At 39.5% G+C, this 18,913-nt stretch overlaps 1 protein-coding gene across 1 annotated transcript in view; it reads left to right on the plus strand.

Moving 5' to 3' along the window:
- The window catches only part of PPM1D (protein phosphatase, Mg2+/Mn2+ dependent 1D), a 64,953-nt gene that overhangs the window by 24,249 nt on the left and 21,791 nt on the right, over positions 1 to 18,913 (plus strand). The window contains exon 3 of the mRNA XM_027568306.2: positions 4,035 to 4,159. Within this exon, the coding sequence (XP_027424107.1) occupies positions 4,035 to 4,159 (125 nt within the window). The remainder of the gene's footprint in view (positions 1 to 4,034; positions 4,160 to 18,913) is intronic.

Below are 18,913 nucleotides of genomic sequence, written 5' to 3' on the forward strand. Positions count from 1 at the left end.
TGGAATTTTTAAATCTGAGCTGTGTAGTAGGGATACAAGTTAATATTTTTTTCTCAATGGCCATTAATAGCTACCAGAACAGGGGTGCCTGGGTGGCTCAGTTGGTTAAGCGACTGCCTTCAGCTCGGGTCATGATCTCAGGGTCCTGGGATCGAGCCCTGCATTGGGCTCCCTGCTCAGCGGGAAGCCTGCTTTCTCCCTCTGACCCTCCCCCTGCTTGTGTTCCCTCTCTCGCTGTCTCTCTCTGTCAATTAAATAAATAAATAAAATCTTAAAAAAAAAAATAGCCACCAGAACAATTATGTATCTTTTTCTTACTGATTAGAAGGGTAACCAGGCATAAAACCCCTCTTTAGTGGGAAGATCTCCTTGAGTTTACCCTCGTCTAGCACTGTTTTTCTGGTTAAGAGATGGAATGTCAGTTCTGTTATAAGGTACCATTGCTTATGGTAGAATGATCCTTAAATTGGAACTGTATCTGGATAGAGAAGATTTTGAGTGGACTATACAGACCTTATTAGCTGCCCTATATACATGCAGTTTGACTTGTGCAGGGACTGGTAAGTCACGGAATATTGTAAGACACTGATTTTTGGGGTATATGAAGTTTACCTGTGGCACATGAAGCTTGTTTATGGGGTTTAGAAAATGGCTCTTGGATTTCTCTTAAGGATGATTGCTGGAGACAACATAACTGAAGCTGCCATGCAGGCATACTGTTCCCTGTTCTGTATCCTACAAAGTTAAATGAGCCTGGTTTCATGCTGTCATCTGTTTGATCCTATGAGTGTGAAGGTCAGTCTGTATCTGAGACCACTGCTCATAGTCATGCAAAGTGGGCTTTGCAATTATAAACTAAATTCCTGTATATATTTGGGTCTTTTTCTGGGTTTTCTATTTTTTATACTGTATGTTCACGTACCAGTAGCATATTTTTTTAAAAAGAAATTGTGGCTTCATTATAATTTTTAATATTGGTAGTCCTGATCCCTTTTCATTAATCTTTTAAAAAATATTTGCTTGACTATTCTTTATTTTTCTATATGAATTATTAAATTTATATTCTTTGATTTTTAATAACTTTTTTGAGAGTTAATTTTTTTTGTCTTATCACTTAAAATACCATCTGGATGGTTGGACAGATGCTCTTTGCCATTTGGGAGCAGGTGTCTTTTTGCACAAATTGAGCTGTTTTATTATAAGTTATCTCCTCCTTTCCCTGTGTCTCACCCTAGGCAACTGGCCAGTGCTCTGTTTTTCCAGCCTTCTGTTGCTGCTCAGTCAGCTCTCTGCATATCAGGCTGTTCCTTTGTGTATGCCTTTTAATCATACAGGACAACAGCAGGGAGTGCAATAAAAGCAGCATCTTTTATAATATTGCTTTGGTTTTTTGATACTGGATTTAAAACTTTGTTTTAACCAGTTCTATTATTTGTTTTTTTGTTCCTCAGAAGCATAGAGACAATAATATCTTTGACTATTAAATATCAAGAGAGCGCCTACTTAAGAGTTTTAATGGAAACAATTTGGGTAGCTACTGTAATTAGCTAAGTATTAAGCCTTACATATTAGGGAGTAGGTTTAGGAAAGAACAATAGGACTTAAGGTGGTATGAAGGCAGAACAATTGTGTCTCTCCTTATGTTTGTTTTTTGAGGAGCAGCATTGGAGAAAGCATAAAATAACAAAATGACTGCCTTTGGTATTCTAGCTTGCTGTGACCTAGAACAATGTTGCTTTAAGGATTGTGAATTAAACTAAGTGGGTTCTCAAAAGGGATAGTAAACAAACAACTCTCGAATTTCTCTTCTGTGTTATTATTGACAACCTTTAGGGACCATTCTGTACTTGCTTCATTCCTCCTCTCTATCTAATAGAGTTGCCACTAGCCACATATGGCTGTTTAAATTTAAATATAATTTAATTACAATGAAAATAAAAAATTCACTTCCTCAGTAGCACTAGCCACAGTTAGAGTGCTCAGTAGCCACACAGGGCAGAGTGAACATTTCCATCATTGCAGAGTTTCATGAGACAGAGCTGCTCAAATCTCCTGGCCTGCCTTTGTTAGATAAGTTTTTTTTCTACTTCAGAAAGAAGGTTGAGGCTGTTCTGCCATATTCATGTTTTTTTTGGCTCAGAGTAAGAGTGGCTGTTTCTCATTTATAAGGCTTATGCCTTTATTTTGCTTCTCTTAGGATTTTTATTCCATTTGTTATCTCTCTCTCTTTTTTCTAGTATTGTCATTCTTTTGAAGTTGAAGCAGAGATAGCAAAGCCATAGTTGGGGGTTAACTGGCTAGCAGCTGCTGAGGGGTATGGCATTTTATAGTGACATTCCTTTGAGAGTGGTCACCATTATTTGTCCTGTCTTCAGCTTTCCGCATTTGAAGCCAGTTTCATTTCAGTGTTCATCAAGTTTAGGAGGATAGAGTCATGCTACTCAAGGTCAACATAATAAACTAATAAAGGACTCACTCATGTATACATCAGGATGTCTTAGTACTCATTAATCATGAGAAAAGTAACTGACAAGGAAACCATATATTATTTATCAGCTGGCCTGCTGTAGATGAATGAAATTTCAGATTATAATCAAAGGATTTCTGGATGCATAGGGGCTCTAAATGAGAAGACTAATTAGATTATTTTAGTGTCATCTGTCTTTCAGAGTCTTGGGAATCAACTTCGTCTTTTGCATGTATCTTGTCAGAAGGACTTAATATCAGTTAGGCTAATACTGTTTCTTGAAAATTCTCTCTGCTGCTCTTCCCGCCAACTTTTCTAGCCTTCCAGGGGAACATTTTTTTTCATTGATTTTTTTTTTTTTTTAAACTCAGGCAGATTATGATTAAATGAAGGGTCAGTTTACCATTTCAGTCATGCTAGGCGCCTGCTGAGAGACCATCTCTATTGTGTGTGGTTTTTTTTTTTAATTTATGAGAGAGAGAGAGAGAGCGAGCGTGTGCGAGTGCGAGCATACACGAGCAGGGGGGAAGGGCAGAGGGCGAGGGGGAAGCACACTCTCTGTTGAGCAGGGAGCCTGATGTGGGACTTGATCCCAGGACCCCGGGATCATGACCTGAGCTGAAGGCAGACACTTAACCGAATGAGCCACCCAGTGCCCTTCTGTTGTGTTTTGATTATTACTTTTTTTTGCTTAAAGATTTGACCGTATTTCCATGTTTTCGGCACCCTAGCATGTACTAACTTTTCTGAGTACTAATTAATAGATTTCTGTTGCTCCTATGCCAAATTCCTTTCTAAGAGTTTTTTTGTTGTTTTGTTTTTTTAAGATTTTATTTATTTATTTGACAGAAAGAGACACAGTGAGAGAGAGAACACAAGCAGGGGGAGTGGGAGAGGGAGAAGCAGGCTTCCCGAGGAGCAGGGAGGAGCAGGGAGCCTGATGTGGGGCTCGATCCCAGGACCCTGGGATGGTGACCTGAGCCGAAGGCAGACCCTTAACAACTGAGCCACCCAGGCGCCCTCTAAGAGTTTTCTTATTCTGTAACTCCCACATCTGTATCTCTACAGCTGATCTGTTTCCAAAGTCTACTGTCATACTTCTAATTACAGAAATATCTAAATACATAGATATTTCTATTGAGGTATAACCTCAAATTAAAAATATTGAAACTGACTTTGTACTGTTTTCAACACCCTCAAATCCATCAAAAATTATATAACCTCTCCTTTTCAATTTTTTTTATCACTATTTATTTATAACCTCTTCTTCCTCTCCTCCGTTTTCTTAGTTAACACATTATCTTTTTTCTCTGACATGCTATCAACTCATTTTTCTTCTCATTACTTCTACTCTGTTATGTCTAAACTACCTCAGCAATCTCAATTCTCATGTTAATCTACTCTATTTTGTCTTTCCTCTCTGAACAGGAATTTTGGTTTATGCATCTTTGTGTCTGGAACAGATAAGTCATTATTTCATGATCATGTAATCTGTATTAGTACACGTTGAGCTACCTTAGTTGTTATATTTTATTCATTTAGAGTATTTTTGTGAACTCTGTTTCAGTGTGATGAACAAGTCTGGGGTTAATCGTGTAGTTTGGAAACGACCTCGGCTTACTCACAATGGACCTGTTAGAAGGAGCACAGTTATTGACCAGATTCCTTTTCTGGCAGTAGCAAGAGCACTTGGTAAGTAGGACTTATATTTGGTGAAATCATACCGGATTTTCTACAATGTATGGTGGAAACATAGAAGAGGAGGCTAAGAACTAAATCCTCTTTTGACAGATAATGGGGGTAGAAATATGCTGTTATTATAGTAAATGCTTTAAAACTTAATGGAGGTGAAGGTTAAAATACGGATTTCAATGCCAGTTGCTCTTTAATCATGAGTCCTGTTCAATATTTTGCTGATTGACACCTATATTTAAGGAAGTACGTGTATGTCTAGGCTTGGTGTTATCCTTAAAATTATTTTTAAATGAGCTTCCCTACTTCGGCCTTTCATATTTCTCTTAAGAGTTTTCAAAGCTCTTTTTCTCATTAGCTAGCAAAATAAATTGTTCATGACAAAATAAAAACACTTATGTTCTGGTCTACCTGGTTTTGGATGGAAGGCTTGAGGATTATAGCTGTAGAAATATCTTATCTTGGATATGCTGATTAAATTTTATGTACAGAAAATTTCTTTTAGAAAACACCAGTTTTTTTCTTTCTTTCCTTTAACAAATACTTGAGTACTGACTTAGTGCCAGGCAGTGAATTAGGCTTTGGAGAGATACTACTGATTATTTATATATTTTCTGTCTGCTTTCATGGAGCAAGACTATATAGTTGGGGAGATAGGCAATAAAGAAGTAAGCTTGTAAATGAAATAATTATGGATTAAGAAATCCATGAAGGAAAGAAATAGGGTTCTGTGATAATAATTTAGAAGGGAAAAACTATTTTATATGGTGTGATGAAAATGCTTCTTTTAGGAAGTGTTATTTTAGCTGAGATTTGATGGCTGAGAAGGAGCTGTTCTTGTGAAGAACCTGTTAAAGAGTATTCTAGGCATGGATCCTGAATTGGGAAAGAGCTTGGCATGTTCTAGGAATTATCAAAAGGCTAAGTTAATGAGGCAGACCTGGGTCACATCATAGCAGGTATTTGCATTCCAGTGTAAGTATACTGGGCAACATTAAAGGATATTAAGGTAAGGAGTAACACCATCTGATTTGCATTTTCAAAAGATTATTCTACCTACCATTTTACTGTCTCTTATTCATCTTTGGTGATCAAATGCAGGTACACCCAGTATTCATGGAACCTATAATCTAGTGGGGGAAATAGATAATAAATGAACAAATAAGAAGATTGTTCTAAAATTTGTCATAAAGGAATTAAACAAGATGATGTACCTTTAATTGGTGGGACGGATAGTAGGTGACAGGGGAAAGCTACATTAAAGAGGATGATCAAGGAACATTCTTTAAAAAGGTAATATTTGAGTTAAGACCTGAAGGAGGAGAAGGGGGCAAGGAAAATAACAAAGCAGAACTATAGCATTCCCAAAAGGCTGTTAGGCAATTAGCAGACTTTTGATTTGGGATGGGGGATAAAGGAGTTTTCTAGCATATATTCTCTTTTCCTACCTAAATAACATAATGAAATTTTGGAAATTACATCTCCCCTAATATGTGCAGTCTTAATTTAGACATTCCTATTCAGCTTTCTTTTGTAAAGCATAGGTAAGTTTGGCTAGGTCAGTCAGATTCTCTATTCTAGGATTTTTGAATTCTGAATCTAGTAAGGACAAAAATTAAAAACAAACTGGTTGGAATGAATTCATCCTAGTGATATTGACTTCCTTAAGCAATGCCCATTGATGTGGTTGTGTTTTCCTGCCTAAGGCTTAGAATTGCCCTGTATCCATGCCTCGTTCTCCACTTCTTGTCTGTTGCGTGAACTACTTGATTTTCTTCTGAGTTGCCTTTTTGGCCTAAGTTAACCTGAGCTGAAAATTGTTGTTTGCAAGCAAAGAATTCTAATGCAGGAAGAAAAGGGCTTGATGTCTTTAAGGAGCATGAATGAAACCAGTATGAGAGAGGGGAGGTAGAGATATAAAATGAAGGTGTAGATGGGGACAATGACCCAATTAAGAAGGGCCATGCAGGGACGGCTGGGTGGCTCAGGAGGTTAAGCGTCTGCCTTTGGCTCAGGTCATGATCCCAGGCTTCTGGGATTGAGTCCCACATACCGGTCTCCTTGCTCAGCGAGGAACCTGTTTTTCCCTCTGCCTGCACTCCTCCTGCTCACGCTCTCTTTCTCTCTCTCTCTGACAAATAAATAAAATCTTTAAAAAAAAGGGGGCGGGGCATGCAGGTTAAGTAAGATAAGGAGTTTGGTGAAGACATTATGGGTGGTAAGCAAGAACTAAACCTTACAAGGCTTTATAGCTAGACCATGATAAGGAGTTTTATTTTAAATACTTTTGGGAAGTAATTGTGGAGGGGAAGTATACCACAGTGGTGAAAAGATAGACTTTGGGGCCAAAATTCCTAGGGTCCAGTGCCAATGCTGTTACTTACTGTAAGGCAAATCACTTACTATATGTAAATTACTTAATATATATGACATTTTTTTCAGCTGTAAATGGGGCTAATAATGGTACCTGCCTCATCCTGTTTGAGTATTGGATGATTTAATATATGTAAAGTGTTTAAAATAGTGCCTGGCACATAATAAGTGTTCTATAAATGTTATTGTTGCTGTTTATTGAAGTAGGGCAGTGACATCCAGTTTTTTTTTTAATTATTTGTCAGAGAGAGAGAGACAGTGCAGAAGCCGGGGGAGCAGCAGACAGAGGGAGAAGCAGGCTTCCCACTGAGCAAGGAGCCTGTTGAGGGACTTGATCCCAGCACACTGGGATCATGACCTGAGCCAAAGGCAGATGCTTAACTGACTGAGCCACCCAGGCGTCCCCAGTTTTTTTTTTTTTTTTTTAAAGGGTCATTTTGGCTGCTGTAGTGGTTAAAATTATAGGGTAATAAAATTGGAGGCAAGGGTACTATTGGGGGCCTGTAGCAGTATTCCAGGCACTTTACATATTTTGTAGATTTTTGCAGAACTCAAAGGCTATGTGTTTCCCAGGTTATTCGTTCATAGTATAAGCATGTGATATAATAGATCTTTGGATTGTTAGCAAGGAAAAAGAGGGAGGAATGTGATAATTGGCAAGGAATTAATATTACTAAAGAACAGGTTTTTGTTTTGTTTTGTTTTTAAGATTATTTATTTTAGAGAACAGGAGCAGGAGGGACAGAGGGAGAGAGAATCTCAAGCCGACTCCATGCTCAGTGCGGAGCCCGACATGGGGCTTGATCCCAGGACCCTGAGATCACGACCTGAGCTGAAACCAAGAGTCAGACACTAAACTGACTGCGCCACCCACGCGCCCCAAGAACAGGGTTTTTTATGGGGAACTCAACTAATTGGACTGAGGGCAAGGTTTTACTTCAGGTTCAAAAAGTAAGGTTAGGGTGCCTGGGTGGCTCAGTTGGTTGAGCGGCTGCCTTCAGCTCAGGTCATGATCCTGGAGTCCCGGGATCGAGTCCCGCATTGGGCTCCCTGCTCGGCAGGGAGTCTGCTTCTCCCTCTGACCCAACCCCCTCTCATGTGCTCTCTCTCTCTCAAATAAATAAAATCTTTATAAAAAAAAAATTAAAAAAAAAAAACCCAAAAAGTAAGGTTAACCTTCATTTTAGAAAAGTAGATGCCAAATTATTTTGTATAAATGAAGTGTGTGTGCCAGGCATTTTAAGCCTTGAAACCCATAAGTGATTGTGTAGTGGAAAAGAAGGAACAGGTGGACTGGCAGAAAGAGCAGGAAAAGCAACTGGTTTTTCTGTTTCAGATATTCCTACCCTGTTCTGAGATATCGCTAGAGTAATTCAGATAAGAAGTAATTCAACTCCTGCTTGAATATCTTCAGTAAATCTTAATATTTCAAAGTACAAATGCTTGCATAATTAACTGTCAGTTAAAATCTGCCACCATGAATCTTTCAGATGTTTTGTGTGCTGAAACAAAAACAGAGCAGTGTACTTATTTTGCCTTTTGCATTATGACCATCATTTACCTATTCAAAATTAGCTAGCATGTTTTTCTAGTCTTTCCTCTAGGCTAATTTCAGACCCTTCATATTCCTTTATTCCTTCAGTAAATGTTCTAGAATTGAGGATATTCTGCAAGATGTGGTCTGACCAGTTTGAAGTATAATGGAAATATTTAGTTCCTGCTACCTGAGCATTGTACTTATGCTAGTAGAGTCCTGGAATCCTCTCATTAGCTTTAGTAATCATATCACATTTGTTGGTTTATTGAAATAGCTCCAGTCTTTAGATATTTTTCTTATGAACTGCTACTAGTCAGATTTCTCTATTACATACACTTTGGTTTTTATTGGGATAGTGTGAGGGTGGGGAGACTGAATAATAGCAGCATTGAATGAGCTTCTTATATAGTGAGTCCAAAAGGTATTGATTCATGTATTTGGAGAGAGATCTTGATTGATGTGATTCTATTTTTTTTTTAAGATTTATTTATTTACTTATTTAATTTATTTATTAGAGCACAAGTGGGGAGAGGGGCAGAGGGTGAGGGACAGGGAGATAATCCCGAGCAGACTCTGTGCTGACGTGGAGCCCCATGTGGGGCTCGATCTGACAACCCTGAGAACAACATAAGCCGAAACCAAGAGTCGGATGCTTAACTGACTGAGCCACCCAGGCACCCCATCTATGTTTTTTCCTTAGCTTGATTGAACATTTGTTAACTACCTAGAGAAAGAAATAGAGTGTACAGTCCTCACTTTTTTATACTACACAGATACTCAAAAGTACTTAGACAGTGGTATATCAGCATTGTTTTAAAATATCTCCCCGTAGACTGCTTTTAGTTGCAAGAGAGAAAAAGTAGTAATTAGGGGTGCCTGGCTGGCTCATTTGGAAGAGCAGGCAACTCTTGATCTCAAGGTTGTGAGTTCCAGCCCCACATTGGATATAGAGATTACTAAAAATAAATAAACTTTTTTTTTTTTAAAGATTTTTATTATATTTATTTGTCAGAGAGAGTGTGTGTGAGAGAGAGACTAAGCAAGCAGGGGGAGCAGCAGGCAGAGGCAGAGGGAGAAGCAGGCTTCCCACTGAGCAAGGAGCCCCATGTGGGGCTCGATCCCAGGACGCCGGGATCATGACCTGAGCCAAAGGCAGACACTTAAGCGGGCGTCCCTAAAAATAAACTTAAAAAAAAAAGAAAAAAGTAGTAATTAGAGAATAGAGAAATCAGGCAGCACCTTGACTAAATGATCACAATTACCATCACTAGTGAGGAATAATGTTGAGACTTACACAATATTCCCTATGTAGTATTCTGGCCAAGACTGTATAACCTCAAGAAATGTTACAAGTAAATGCTATTCCTGATCCTAGGCTAAAGCCTATAAAAGACGCTATTAAGCCATCTGATAATAAGAAAATATCCTTGTTTTTAGAAAATATACATTGAAGTATTTAGGGGTAAAGGGCTATGATTTTTTTTTAAAAGATTTTATTTATTTATTTGAGAGAGAGAGAATGAGAGATAGAGAGCACGAGAGGGAAGAGGGAGAAGCAGACTCCCCGCCGAGCAGGGAGCCTGATGTGGGACTTGATCCCAGGACTCCAGGATCATGACCTGGGCCAAAAGCAGTCGCTTAACCAACTGAGCCACCCAGGCTCCCAAGGGCTATGATTTAAAATATTTTTAACAGGGGCACCTGGGTGACTCAGTCGGTTAAATGTCTGGCTCTTGGTTTCAGCTCTAGTCGTGATCTCAGGATCCTGGGGTTGAGCCCCACATTGGGCTCCGAGCTCAGTACAGAATCTGGGATTCTCTTTCTCCCTCTCCCTCTGCCCCTCCTCCCACTCGTGTACTCTTCTTCCTCCCCCCAAAATAAATAAAATCTTTAAAAAAATTTTTTAAACAGGGGCGCCTCGGTGGCTCAGATGGTTAAGCATCTGCCTTTGGCTCAGGTCATGATCTCAGGGTCCTGGGATCGAGCCCCGCATCGGGCTCCCTGCTTGGCAGGGAGGCTGCTTCTCCCTCTCCCTCTACTACCCCCTGCTTGTGCTCTCTCGCTCTTTGTCAAATAAATAAATCTTTAAAAAAAAATTTTTTTTAAACATATACACACAATGTTTATATATATGTAGACAAGAAAACCATAAAGCAAATGAGATAAAATGTCAGCAATAAGTGAATCTGAGTAGAGTGGAAGAGCATTTTGGTGTTTTTTGTCCTATTTTTATTTTTGTAACTTTATACATTTGCAGTGACCCTCAAATAAAATGTTTTAGAAAATAGGCTGGCAGTAATAATATGAAACTTAATAGGAATAAATAGAGTGCTAGGCTTAAGTTCAGAACATTATTTGGGAGACATCTGCTTTCATGGCATTTCATTTGAAAAGGAATTTTTAAGTGGGGTGGTTAGAGTAGATCTGAAAAGATGACATTTGAATAAATGAGGCATTGAGACCTATGGGTATCTGGGGCAAGAGAATTTAGGCAGAAGGAACAACAAATGCAGGTGTCCTTACTACTTAATGATTTTTTTTTAAATTAACTATATGTCTCCTCTATTTTATTTTATTTTTTTAAAGATTTATTTATTTATTTGAGAGAGCGAGAATGAGAGCATATGAGAGCATATGAGAGGGGGGAGGGTTAAAGGGAGAAGCAGGCCCCTCGCTGAGCAGGGAGCCCGATGCGGGACTCGATCCCAGGACTCCAGGATCCTGACCTGAGCTGAAGGCAGTCGCTTAACCAACTGAGCCACCCAGGCGCCCTTAATGATTTTTTTTTAAACTGAGCAACTTAGAAGGTTTGAGTTACTGTTAACTGATACAGAAAATACTGAAACAATCAGTTTTTTTGTTTTTTAAGATTTTATGTATTAGAGAGCGCATGAGCAGGGGGGAGGGGCAGAGGCAGAGAGAGAAGCAGACTCTCCACTGAGCAGGGAGCCCGATGCGGGGCTCCATCCCAGTACCCTGGGATCATGACCTGAGCTGAAGGCAGCCACTTAACCGACTGAGCCACCCAGGCGCCCCTGAAACATGGGTTGTAAAAGGAGGTCAGGAGTTCAGTTTTTAGCAAGTTACCTTCAAGGTGCTTATCGGACACAAAAGTGGTGATGTCCATTTGGCTTCTGGTTATGAAAATTGACAGTAGGTGGGGTCTAGGTAGGAGATAGCAATTTGGGAGCCAGTAGCATAGATAGGAGTATTTAAAATACTGTTGATGGATTAGGTAAAGGGAAGACTGAGAAGTGACCATTGGGTTTAGCAACGTGGAGGTCATTGATGATCTTGACAAAGTAGCTTTGGTGGGATAGTGAGACCACAGTCATGATTGGAGTTGGTTCAAGAAAGAGCAAGAGGAGGACAATTTGATATAGCAAGTTTAGACACTCTTCCTAGGAGTTTTATTGTAAAGAGAAGGAGAGAAATGGAATTTAGTTGGAGTGGAAAGTAAAGGGTCAAGAGAGGGTTTGCCAGTGTTATTTTATTTTATTTTTTTAAGATTTTTTTTTTTTAATTTATTTTTTAACAGAGAGACAGCGAGAGAGGGAACACAAGCAGGGAGAGTGGGAGAGGGAGAAGCAGGCTTCCCGCGGAGCAGGGAGCCTGATGTGGGACTCGATCCCAGGACCCTGGGATCATGACCTGAGCCGAAGGCAGACGCTTAACGACTGAGCCATCCAGGCGCCCGCCACTGTTATTTTAAAAAGGGTAGAAATAATAGATGGGAAAGATCCACTAGAACTGTGAAAACTCCATGTAGAATATAAAAACAATTACTATATTAATGTCCTACAAAGGTTACTTTTATTTTAATATAATTTTGTAAGCATATATAAAGAAATGAATGCATCTTTTGATATAAAAAGACTGATGTGGGAGAGATGCAATTCTTTTAGTAATGAAAAAAAATTGCTTGTTTTTTCTCTTGATTTTACTTTTCTATCGTATTTTCTCCTCAGAAATATTAATAGCTTTTAGATTTGAACACTTAAGCTAAAAAGTGCTTTGTCACATTACTTTTCCAGTCCTTATTTTGGCAATTGGAAAAAATTTTATTAAGAACTGTGGTTTTAGGGGTGCTTGGGTGGCTCAGTCATTAAGCGTCTGCCTTCGGCTGGGGTCATGATCCCAGGGTCCTGGGATGGAGCCCTGCATTGGGCTCCCTGCTCCGCAGGAAGCCTGCTTCTTCCTCTCCCGCTCCCCCTGCTTGTGTTCCCTCTCTCACTCTCTCTCTCTCTCTGTCAAATAAATAAATAAAATCTTTAAAAAAAAAAAAAAAAGAACTGTGGCTTTAGTTTTCTTTTTAAAGTTTGACTTGTTGGGTGCCTGGGTGGCTCAGTCATTACTCATCTACCTTAGGCTCAGGTCATGATCCCGGAGTCCTGGGATTGAGTCTCGCTCACATCAGGCTCCCTGCTCAGCAAGGAGTCTGCTTCTCCCTCTGACCCTCACCCCACTTTTGCTCTCTCTCTCTCTCAAATAAATAAAATATATTTTTAAAAAATATTTTATTTATTTGTCAGAGAGCACAAGCAGGAGGAGTGGCAGGCAGAGGGAGAAGCAGGCTTCCCGCTGAGCAAGGGGCCCGATGTGGGACTTGATCCCAGGACTCTGGGATTGTGACCTGAGCCGAAGGCAGACACTTAACTGACTGAGCCACTCAGGTGTCCCACAAATAAATAAAATCTTTAAAAAAAAATAAAATAAAGTTTAACTTGTTGCATGGTAAAATACTTATTGGCTCATAGTAAATTAAATTACAGAATTTAGCACCATTCTTGTGATTTATGACAATTTTTCATCTAGCTTTTTGGGAAAGAGAAGTTTGGTTAACAGAAATTGGTATCATTTTTAGGCACTCATGAGGATTAGAATTACTTGAGTACAGATGTTGCAAAGGTGCCTTCTAGTGGCTGCCTGATTGAATTGTATGTGAATCTTGCAAATCATTTATTCCTGAACAGATACTTACTGAGGGCATTATGTGGTCTTTGTCCTCATGGAAGCTTATAGTTTAGAGAAGGGGAGAAACATTCATCGGATCACAAAAAGAGCTGAAAAATTGCATCACTAAATACTTGTATATGTGCTAATGAGAACTTAAAATAGGTGTTATACCTAGCTGGAGAGGCAAGAGATATTTGGTATTGAGCTGAAGTTCAAAGAATTACTAGTTGTTAAGAGAGGAAGAATGTGTGTTCTAAGCATAGGAATTGTATCTGCAAACAGCTCTGTGATATGAAGAAGGAATATAATAGGGAATTCTGATGAAGGCAAATGTAGCTGGAACAGAGATACGGGAGTAAGAGGCATAGATAATGAGAACATACTGCATTTTTTTAGGTTGTGGTTAAGAGTTGTATCTTAAGAACAAGACTAAACTATTGCAGAGTAAGAGTGGAAACAACTAAATTTGTGTGTATGTATGTTTTTAATTATGGCGAATATATATGATTTTGCTGTCTTAATCATTTTAAGTATACAGGTCAGTGGTGGCATTAAGTTCATTTACACAATATTGTGCAACCATCACCGTCCATCTTAAATACGTGTTTTATTTATTTATTTTTTAAAGATTGTATTTATTAGAGAGAGAGATGGCAAGAGAGAGCACGAGCAAGGAGGAGGAGAAGCAGACTCCCTGCTGAGCAGGGAGCCCGGTTGTGGGGCTCAATCCCAGGACCCTGAGATCATGACCTGAGCCGAAGGCGGGTGCTTAACCAACTGACCCACCCAGGCGCCCCTTAAATTTGTTTTCAAGGGATGATTTTGGTTGCAGTTTAAAGAATGGGTTAGGTGAGGTTGTTTGAATGTGCTCCATGGGAAGCCACCCATAAGAGTGGGGGGAAAATGTTGGAATTCACTAGGGGTAAAGGCACTGGGTATCTGTGCATTGTGGGCTGCCATGTGCCACAGAAGCCAGCAGAGAACATACTGGAGCCAGAAGAAAGGCCTCTTTCTCCTCTGGTGTCTGTCCAGTGCCCCTACTGAGAACAAAAGGGAAATGGCCATCAAGTAGGCAACTAACAACATCTGCCACAATGTCTGAGGGCCCTCCCTTCAGTATGTACTGGAATGATAATCTGTGATCCTATTTTGGTGTACCAACAATAGGCCAAAGATAGAAACACTTAGTTCAAGACCCAATTCTGATCCTTGCTCATTTGATCTCAGGTAAAGCCACATAGATTCTCTAAACTGATTGAATAAGGGAACTGTGCTTATATCATATGTTCTTAAATCTGGCAATGAATACAACTCATCTAGTGAGTTTGTTAAAAATTCACATTCCAGGAACTTTATACTGGGAAATTTAAAGCAACTTGAGCGTCAAAACAATAATAACAGGGGGCACCTGGGTGGCTCAGTCAGTTAAGTACCAACTGTTGGTTTTAGCTCAGGTCATGATCTCAGGGTGGTGAGATCAAGTTCTGCATTGGGCGCTGCGCTGGGTGTGGAGCTTGCTTAACATTCTCTCCCTCTCCTGCTCCTCCCTTTCCCCCACCTTGCACATATGCTCTCTCTCAAAAAACAAAACAATAACAGGATTAATTTATAACATATTGAAGAAAAAAGAATCCATAAGCTTATAATGATACTAAAAAGATTATAAAGAGGTAGAGGAGAATGGAAAACTTTTCTTTAGAAAAGACAACTAATAAATGTAATTGAGTGTTCTAATTCTGTCATCAGTTTACAACCATCATAGTAACAATTGATTTGTGCAAGAATCATTAATGAATGCTAAAATATGACATATTTTGGTGGACAACAGGATATTTCACACAGACTCAAAGCTGTCACCCTATAGATTACTTATCGATCACAGAATGAAAAGGGCACCTTTACAGTGCTGGTAGATAGCACTTTAACCAAATGGTCAAGCTTAGCATTTCCAATGATGGGACAAACTGACACTTTGTGCTTCTTATTCAAATGAACAAATTACTTAAAGATTTTATTTATTTAATTTTTTTTAAAGATTTATTTGAGAGAGAGAGAGTGAGTGTGGGGAAGGGGTGGGGGGAATGAATCTTCAGGCAGACTCCCTGCTGAGTATGGAGCCTGTTGGAGGGCTCAATCTCATGATCCATGAGATCAAGACCAGTGAACCGAAACCAAGAGTGGATGCTTGACTGGCTGAGCCACCCGGGTGACCCAGAGATTTTATTTTTAAGTAATCTCTATACCCAGTATGGGGCTCAGACTTAAAATCCTGAAGTCCCACACTCTACCAACTGAGCCAGATGCCCTTAAAAATATTTTTAAATTTATACAGATATTAATATTAGTTTATACATGAGAACTTGTGGCCCTTTTTCAAGGTCATGTAATCTGCATTAGATTGAAAATTGGAATTTCTTTTTTTAATAGATTTTAAATTTAGATGTATGAGGGGTTCTGCTTTATATAAATTTATGTTCTTACTTGGAGTGGCAATATTAATCCCAAATAATGAGGAAAAACTGCTTTTGAAAGCTTCTAGCATCACTTATTTAAAAAAATTTTTTTTATTAACATATAACGTATTGTTTGTTTCAGGGGTACAGGTCTGTGATTCATCAGTCTTACACAATTCACAGCGCTCACCATAGCACATACCCTCCTCAGTGTCTATCACCCAGCCACCCCAACCCTCCTACCCCCCTCCACTCCAGCAACCCTCAGCTTATTTCCTGAGATTAAGAGTCTCTTATGATTTGTCTCCCTCTCTGGTTTTGTCTTGTTTCATTTTTCCCTCCCTTCCTCTATGATTCTCTGTGTTGTTTCTCAAATTCTTCATATCAGGGAGGTCATATGATACTTGTCTTTCTCTGATTGACTTATTTCGCTTAGCATAATACCCTCTAGTTCCATCCATGTCGTCGCAAGGCAAGATTTCATTTTTTTTGATGGCTGCATAATATTCCATTTGTGTGTGTGTGTGTGTGTGTGTGTGTGTGTGTGTGTCTCACACACACAACATCTTCTTTATCCATTCATCTGTTGATGGACATCTAGGCTCTTTCCATGGTTTGGCTATTGTGGACATTGCTGCTATAAACACTGGGGTGCATGTGCCCCTTTGGAACACTACATTTGTATCTTTGGAGTAAATACCCAGTAGTGCAATTGCTGGGTCATAGGGTAGCTCTATTTTCAACTTTTTGAGGAACCTGAATACTGTTTTCCAGAGTGGCTGCAACAGCTTGCGTTCCCACCAACAGCGTAGGAGGGTTCCCCTTTCTCTGCATCCTCCCAACATCTGTCGTTTCTGACTTGTTAATTTTAGCCATTCTGACTGGTGTGAGGTGGTATCTCATTGAGGTTGTGATTTCGATTTCCCTGATGCCGAGTGATGTTGAACACTTTTTCCTGTATCTCTTGGCCATTTGGATGTCTTCTTTGCAGACATGTCTGTTCATTTCTTCTGCCCATTTCTTGATTGGATTATTTGCTCTTTGGGTGTGGAGTTTGGTAAGTTCTTTATAGATTTTGGATACTAGCCCTTTATCTGATATGCCATTTGCAAATATCTTCTCCCATTCTCTCGGTTGTCTTTTGGTTTTGTTGACTGTTTCCTTTGCCGTGCAGAGGCTTTTTATCTTGATGAAGTCCCTATAGTTCATTTTTGCCCTTGCTTCCCATGCCTTTGGTGATGTTTCTAGGAAGAGGCTGCTGCTTGTATTCTCCTCAAGGATTTTGATGGATTCCTGTCTCACATTTAGATCTTTCATCCATTTGGAGTCTACTTTTGTGTGTGGTGTAGGGAAATGGTCCAGTTTCATTCTTCTGCATGTGGCTGTCCAATTTTCCCAACACCATTTGTTGAAGAGACTGGCTTTTTGCCTTGGACATTCTTTCTTGCTTTGTCAAAGATTAGTTGACCATAGAGTTGAGGGTCCGTTTCTGGGTTCTCTGTTCTGTTCTATTGATCTTTGTGTCTGTTTTTGTGCCAGTACCATACTGTCTTGATGATTGCAGCTTTGTAACAGAGCTTCAAGTCCAGAATTGTGATGCCGCCAGCTTTGCTTTTCTTTTTCAAGATTCCTCTGGCTATTCGGGGTCTTTTCTGGTTCCATACAAATTTTAGGATTAGTTTTTCCATTTCTTTGAAAAAAGTGAATGGTATTTTGATAGGGATTGCATTAAATGTGTAGATTGCTCTAGGTAGCATTGACATCTTCACAATATTTGTTCTTCCAATCCATGAGCATAGAATGTTTTTCCATTTCTTTGTGTCTTCCTCAGTTTCTTTCATGAGTATTTTATAGTTTTCTGAGTACAGATTCTTTGCCTCTTTGGTTAGATTTATTCCTAGGTATCTTACGGTATTGGGTGCAACTGTAAATGGTATCGATTCCTTAATTTCTCTTTCCTTCTGTCTTGTTGGTATGTAGAAATGCAACTGATTTCTGTGCATTGATTTTATATCCTGCCACTTTACTGAATTCCTGTGTGAGTTCTAGTAGTTTTGGGGTGGAGTCATTTGGATTTTCCACATAAAGTATCATATCATCAGCAAAAAGTGAGAGTTTCACTTCTTTGCTGATTTGGATGCCTTTTATTTCTTTTTGTTGTCTGATTGCTGAGGCTAGGACTTCTAGTACTATGTTGAATAGTGGTGATAGTGGACATCCCTGCCATGTTCCAGACCTCAGGGGAAAAGCTCTCAGCTTTTACCCATTGAGTATGATATTCGCTGTGGGTTTTTCATGGATGGCTTTTATGATATATATATTTTTTAAGATTTTATTTATTTATTCATGAGAGACAGAGAGAGAGAGAAGCAGAGGGAGAAGCAGGTTCCCAAGGAGCAGGGAGCCCGATGCGGGACTCGATCCCAGGACCCTGGGATCGTGACCTGAGCCGAAGGCAGATGCTTAACCATCTGAGCCACCCAGGCACCCGGCTTTTATGATATTGATGTATGTACCCTCTATCCCTACACTGTGAAGAGTTTTAATCAAGAAAGGATGCTGTACTTTGTCAAATGCTTTTTCTGCATCTGTTGAGAGGATCATATGGTTCTTGTTCTTTCTTTCATGAATGTATTGTGTCACATTGATTGATTTGTGGATGTTGAACCAACCTTGCAGCCCAGGAATAAATCCCACTTGGTCGTGGTGAATAATCCTTTTAATGTACTGTTGGATCCTATTGGCTAGTATTTTGGTGAGAATTTTGGAAAACTTTTAGCATCAGTAATGAGCTCTGTAATTGCTACCTCAATATTTATCTTAACTGTTTCCATGTTCATTTTTATAATTTCACCTACCAGAGAACTTTGTTTTGCTAGCATAAAGAAGTAAATATGGGGCATCTGGGTGGCACAGTCAGTTAAGCCTCCTACTCTTGTTTTCGGCTCAGGTCATTATCTCAGTGTCTTGGGATCCAGCCCTGAGTTGGGCTTCACACTCTTGGTGGAATCTGCTTGAGATTCTCTCTCCCTCTCCCTCTGCCCCTCCCGCTCATGGTATCTTTCTCTCTCTCTGTTCCTCAAATAAATCTTTAAGAAAAAAAGAAGTAAATGCATCTTTGTGAACCGACCTGGATTATAATTAGCTTTTAGTGGTTGCATGTGTTCTTTTTTTTTTTTTTTTTTCTTTTTAAGTGATCTCTACACCCAGCATGGGGGCTCCAACAACGCTGAGATCAAGAGTTGCACACTCCATGGACTGAGCCAGCCAGGTGGCCCATATGTGTTCTCTTTTGCTACTCTGAAGGATGGATTGTCACTTTACCTTTCAAGGGGCTGGTTTGGCAAGGAATTTTGCTGTTTTAGAGTAGAGCAATTTATTTTAATTATTCTTTCCTTAGACTCTGAATGTGTTTGAATTGGCCAGTACTTTTGA

This window comes from Zalophus californianus, chromosome 16, assembly GCF_009762305.2.
Source record: "Zalophus californianus isolate mZalCal1 chromosome 16, mZalCal1.pri.v2, whole genome shotgun sequence".
NCBI classification, from domain to species: domain Eukaryota; kingdom Metazoa; phylum Chordata; class Mammalia; order Carnivora; family Otariidae; genus Zalophus; species Zalophus californianus.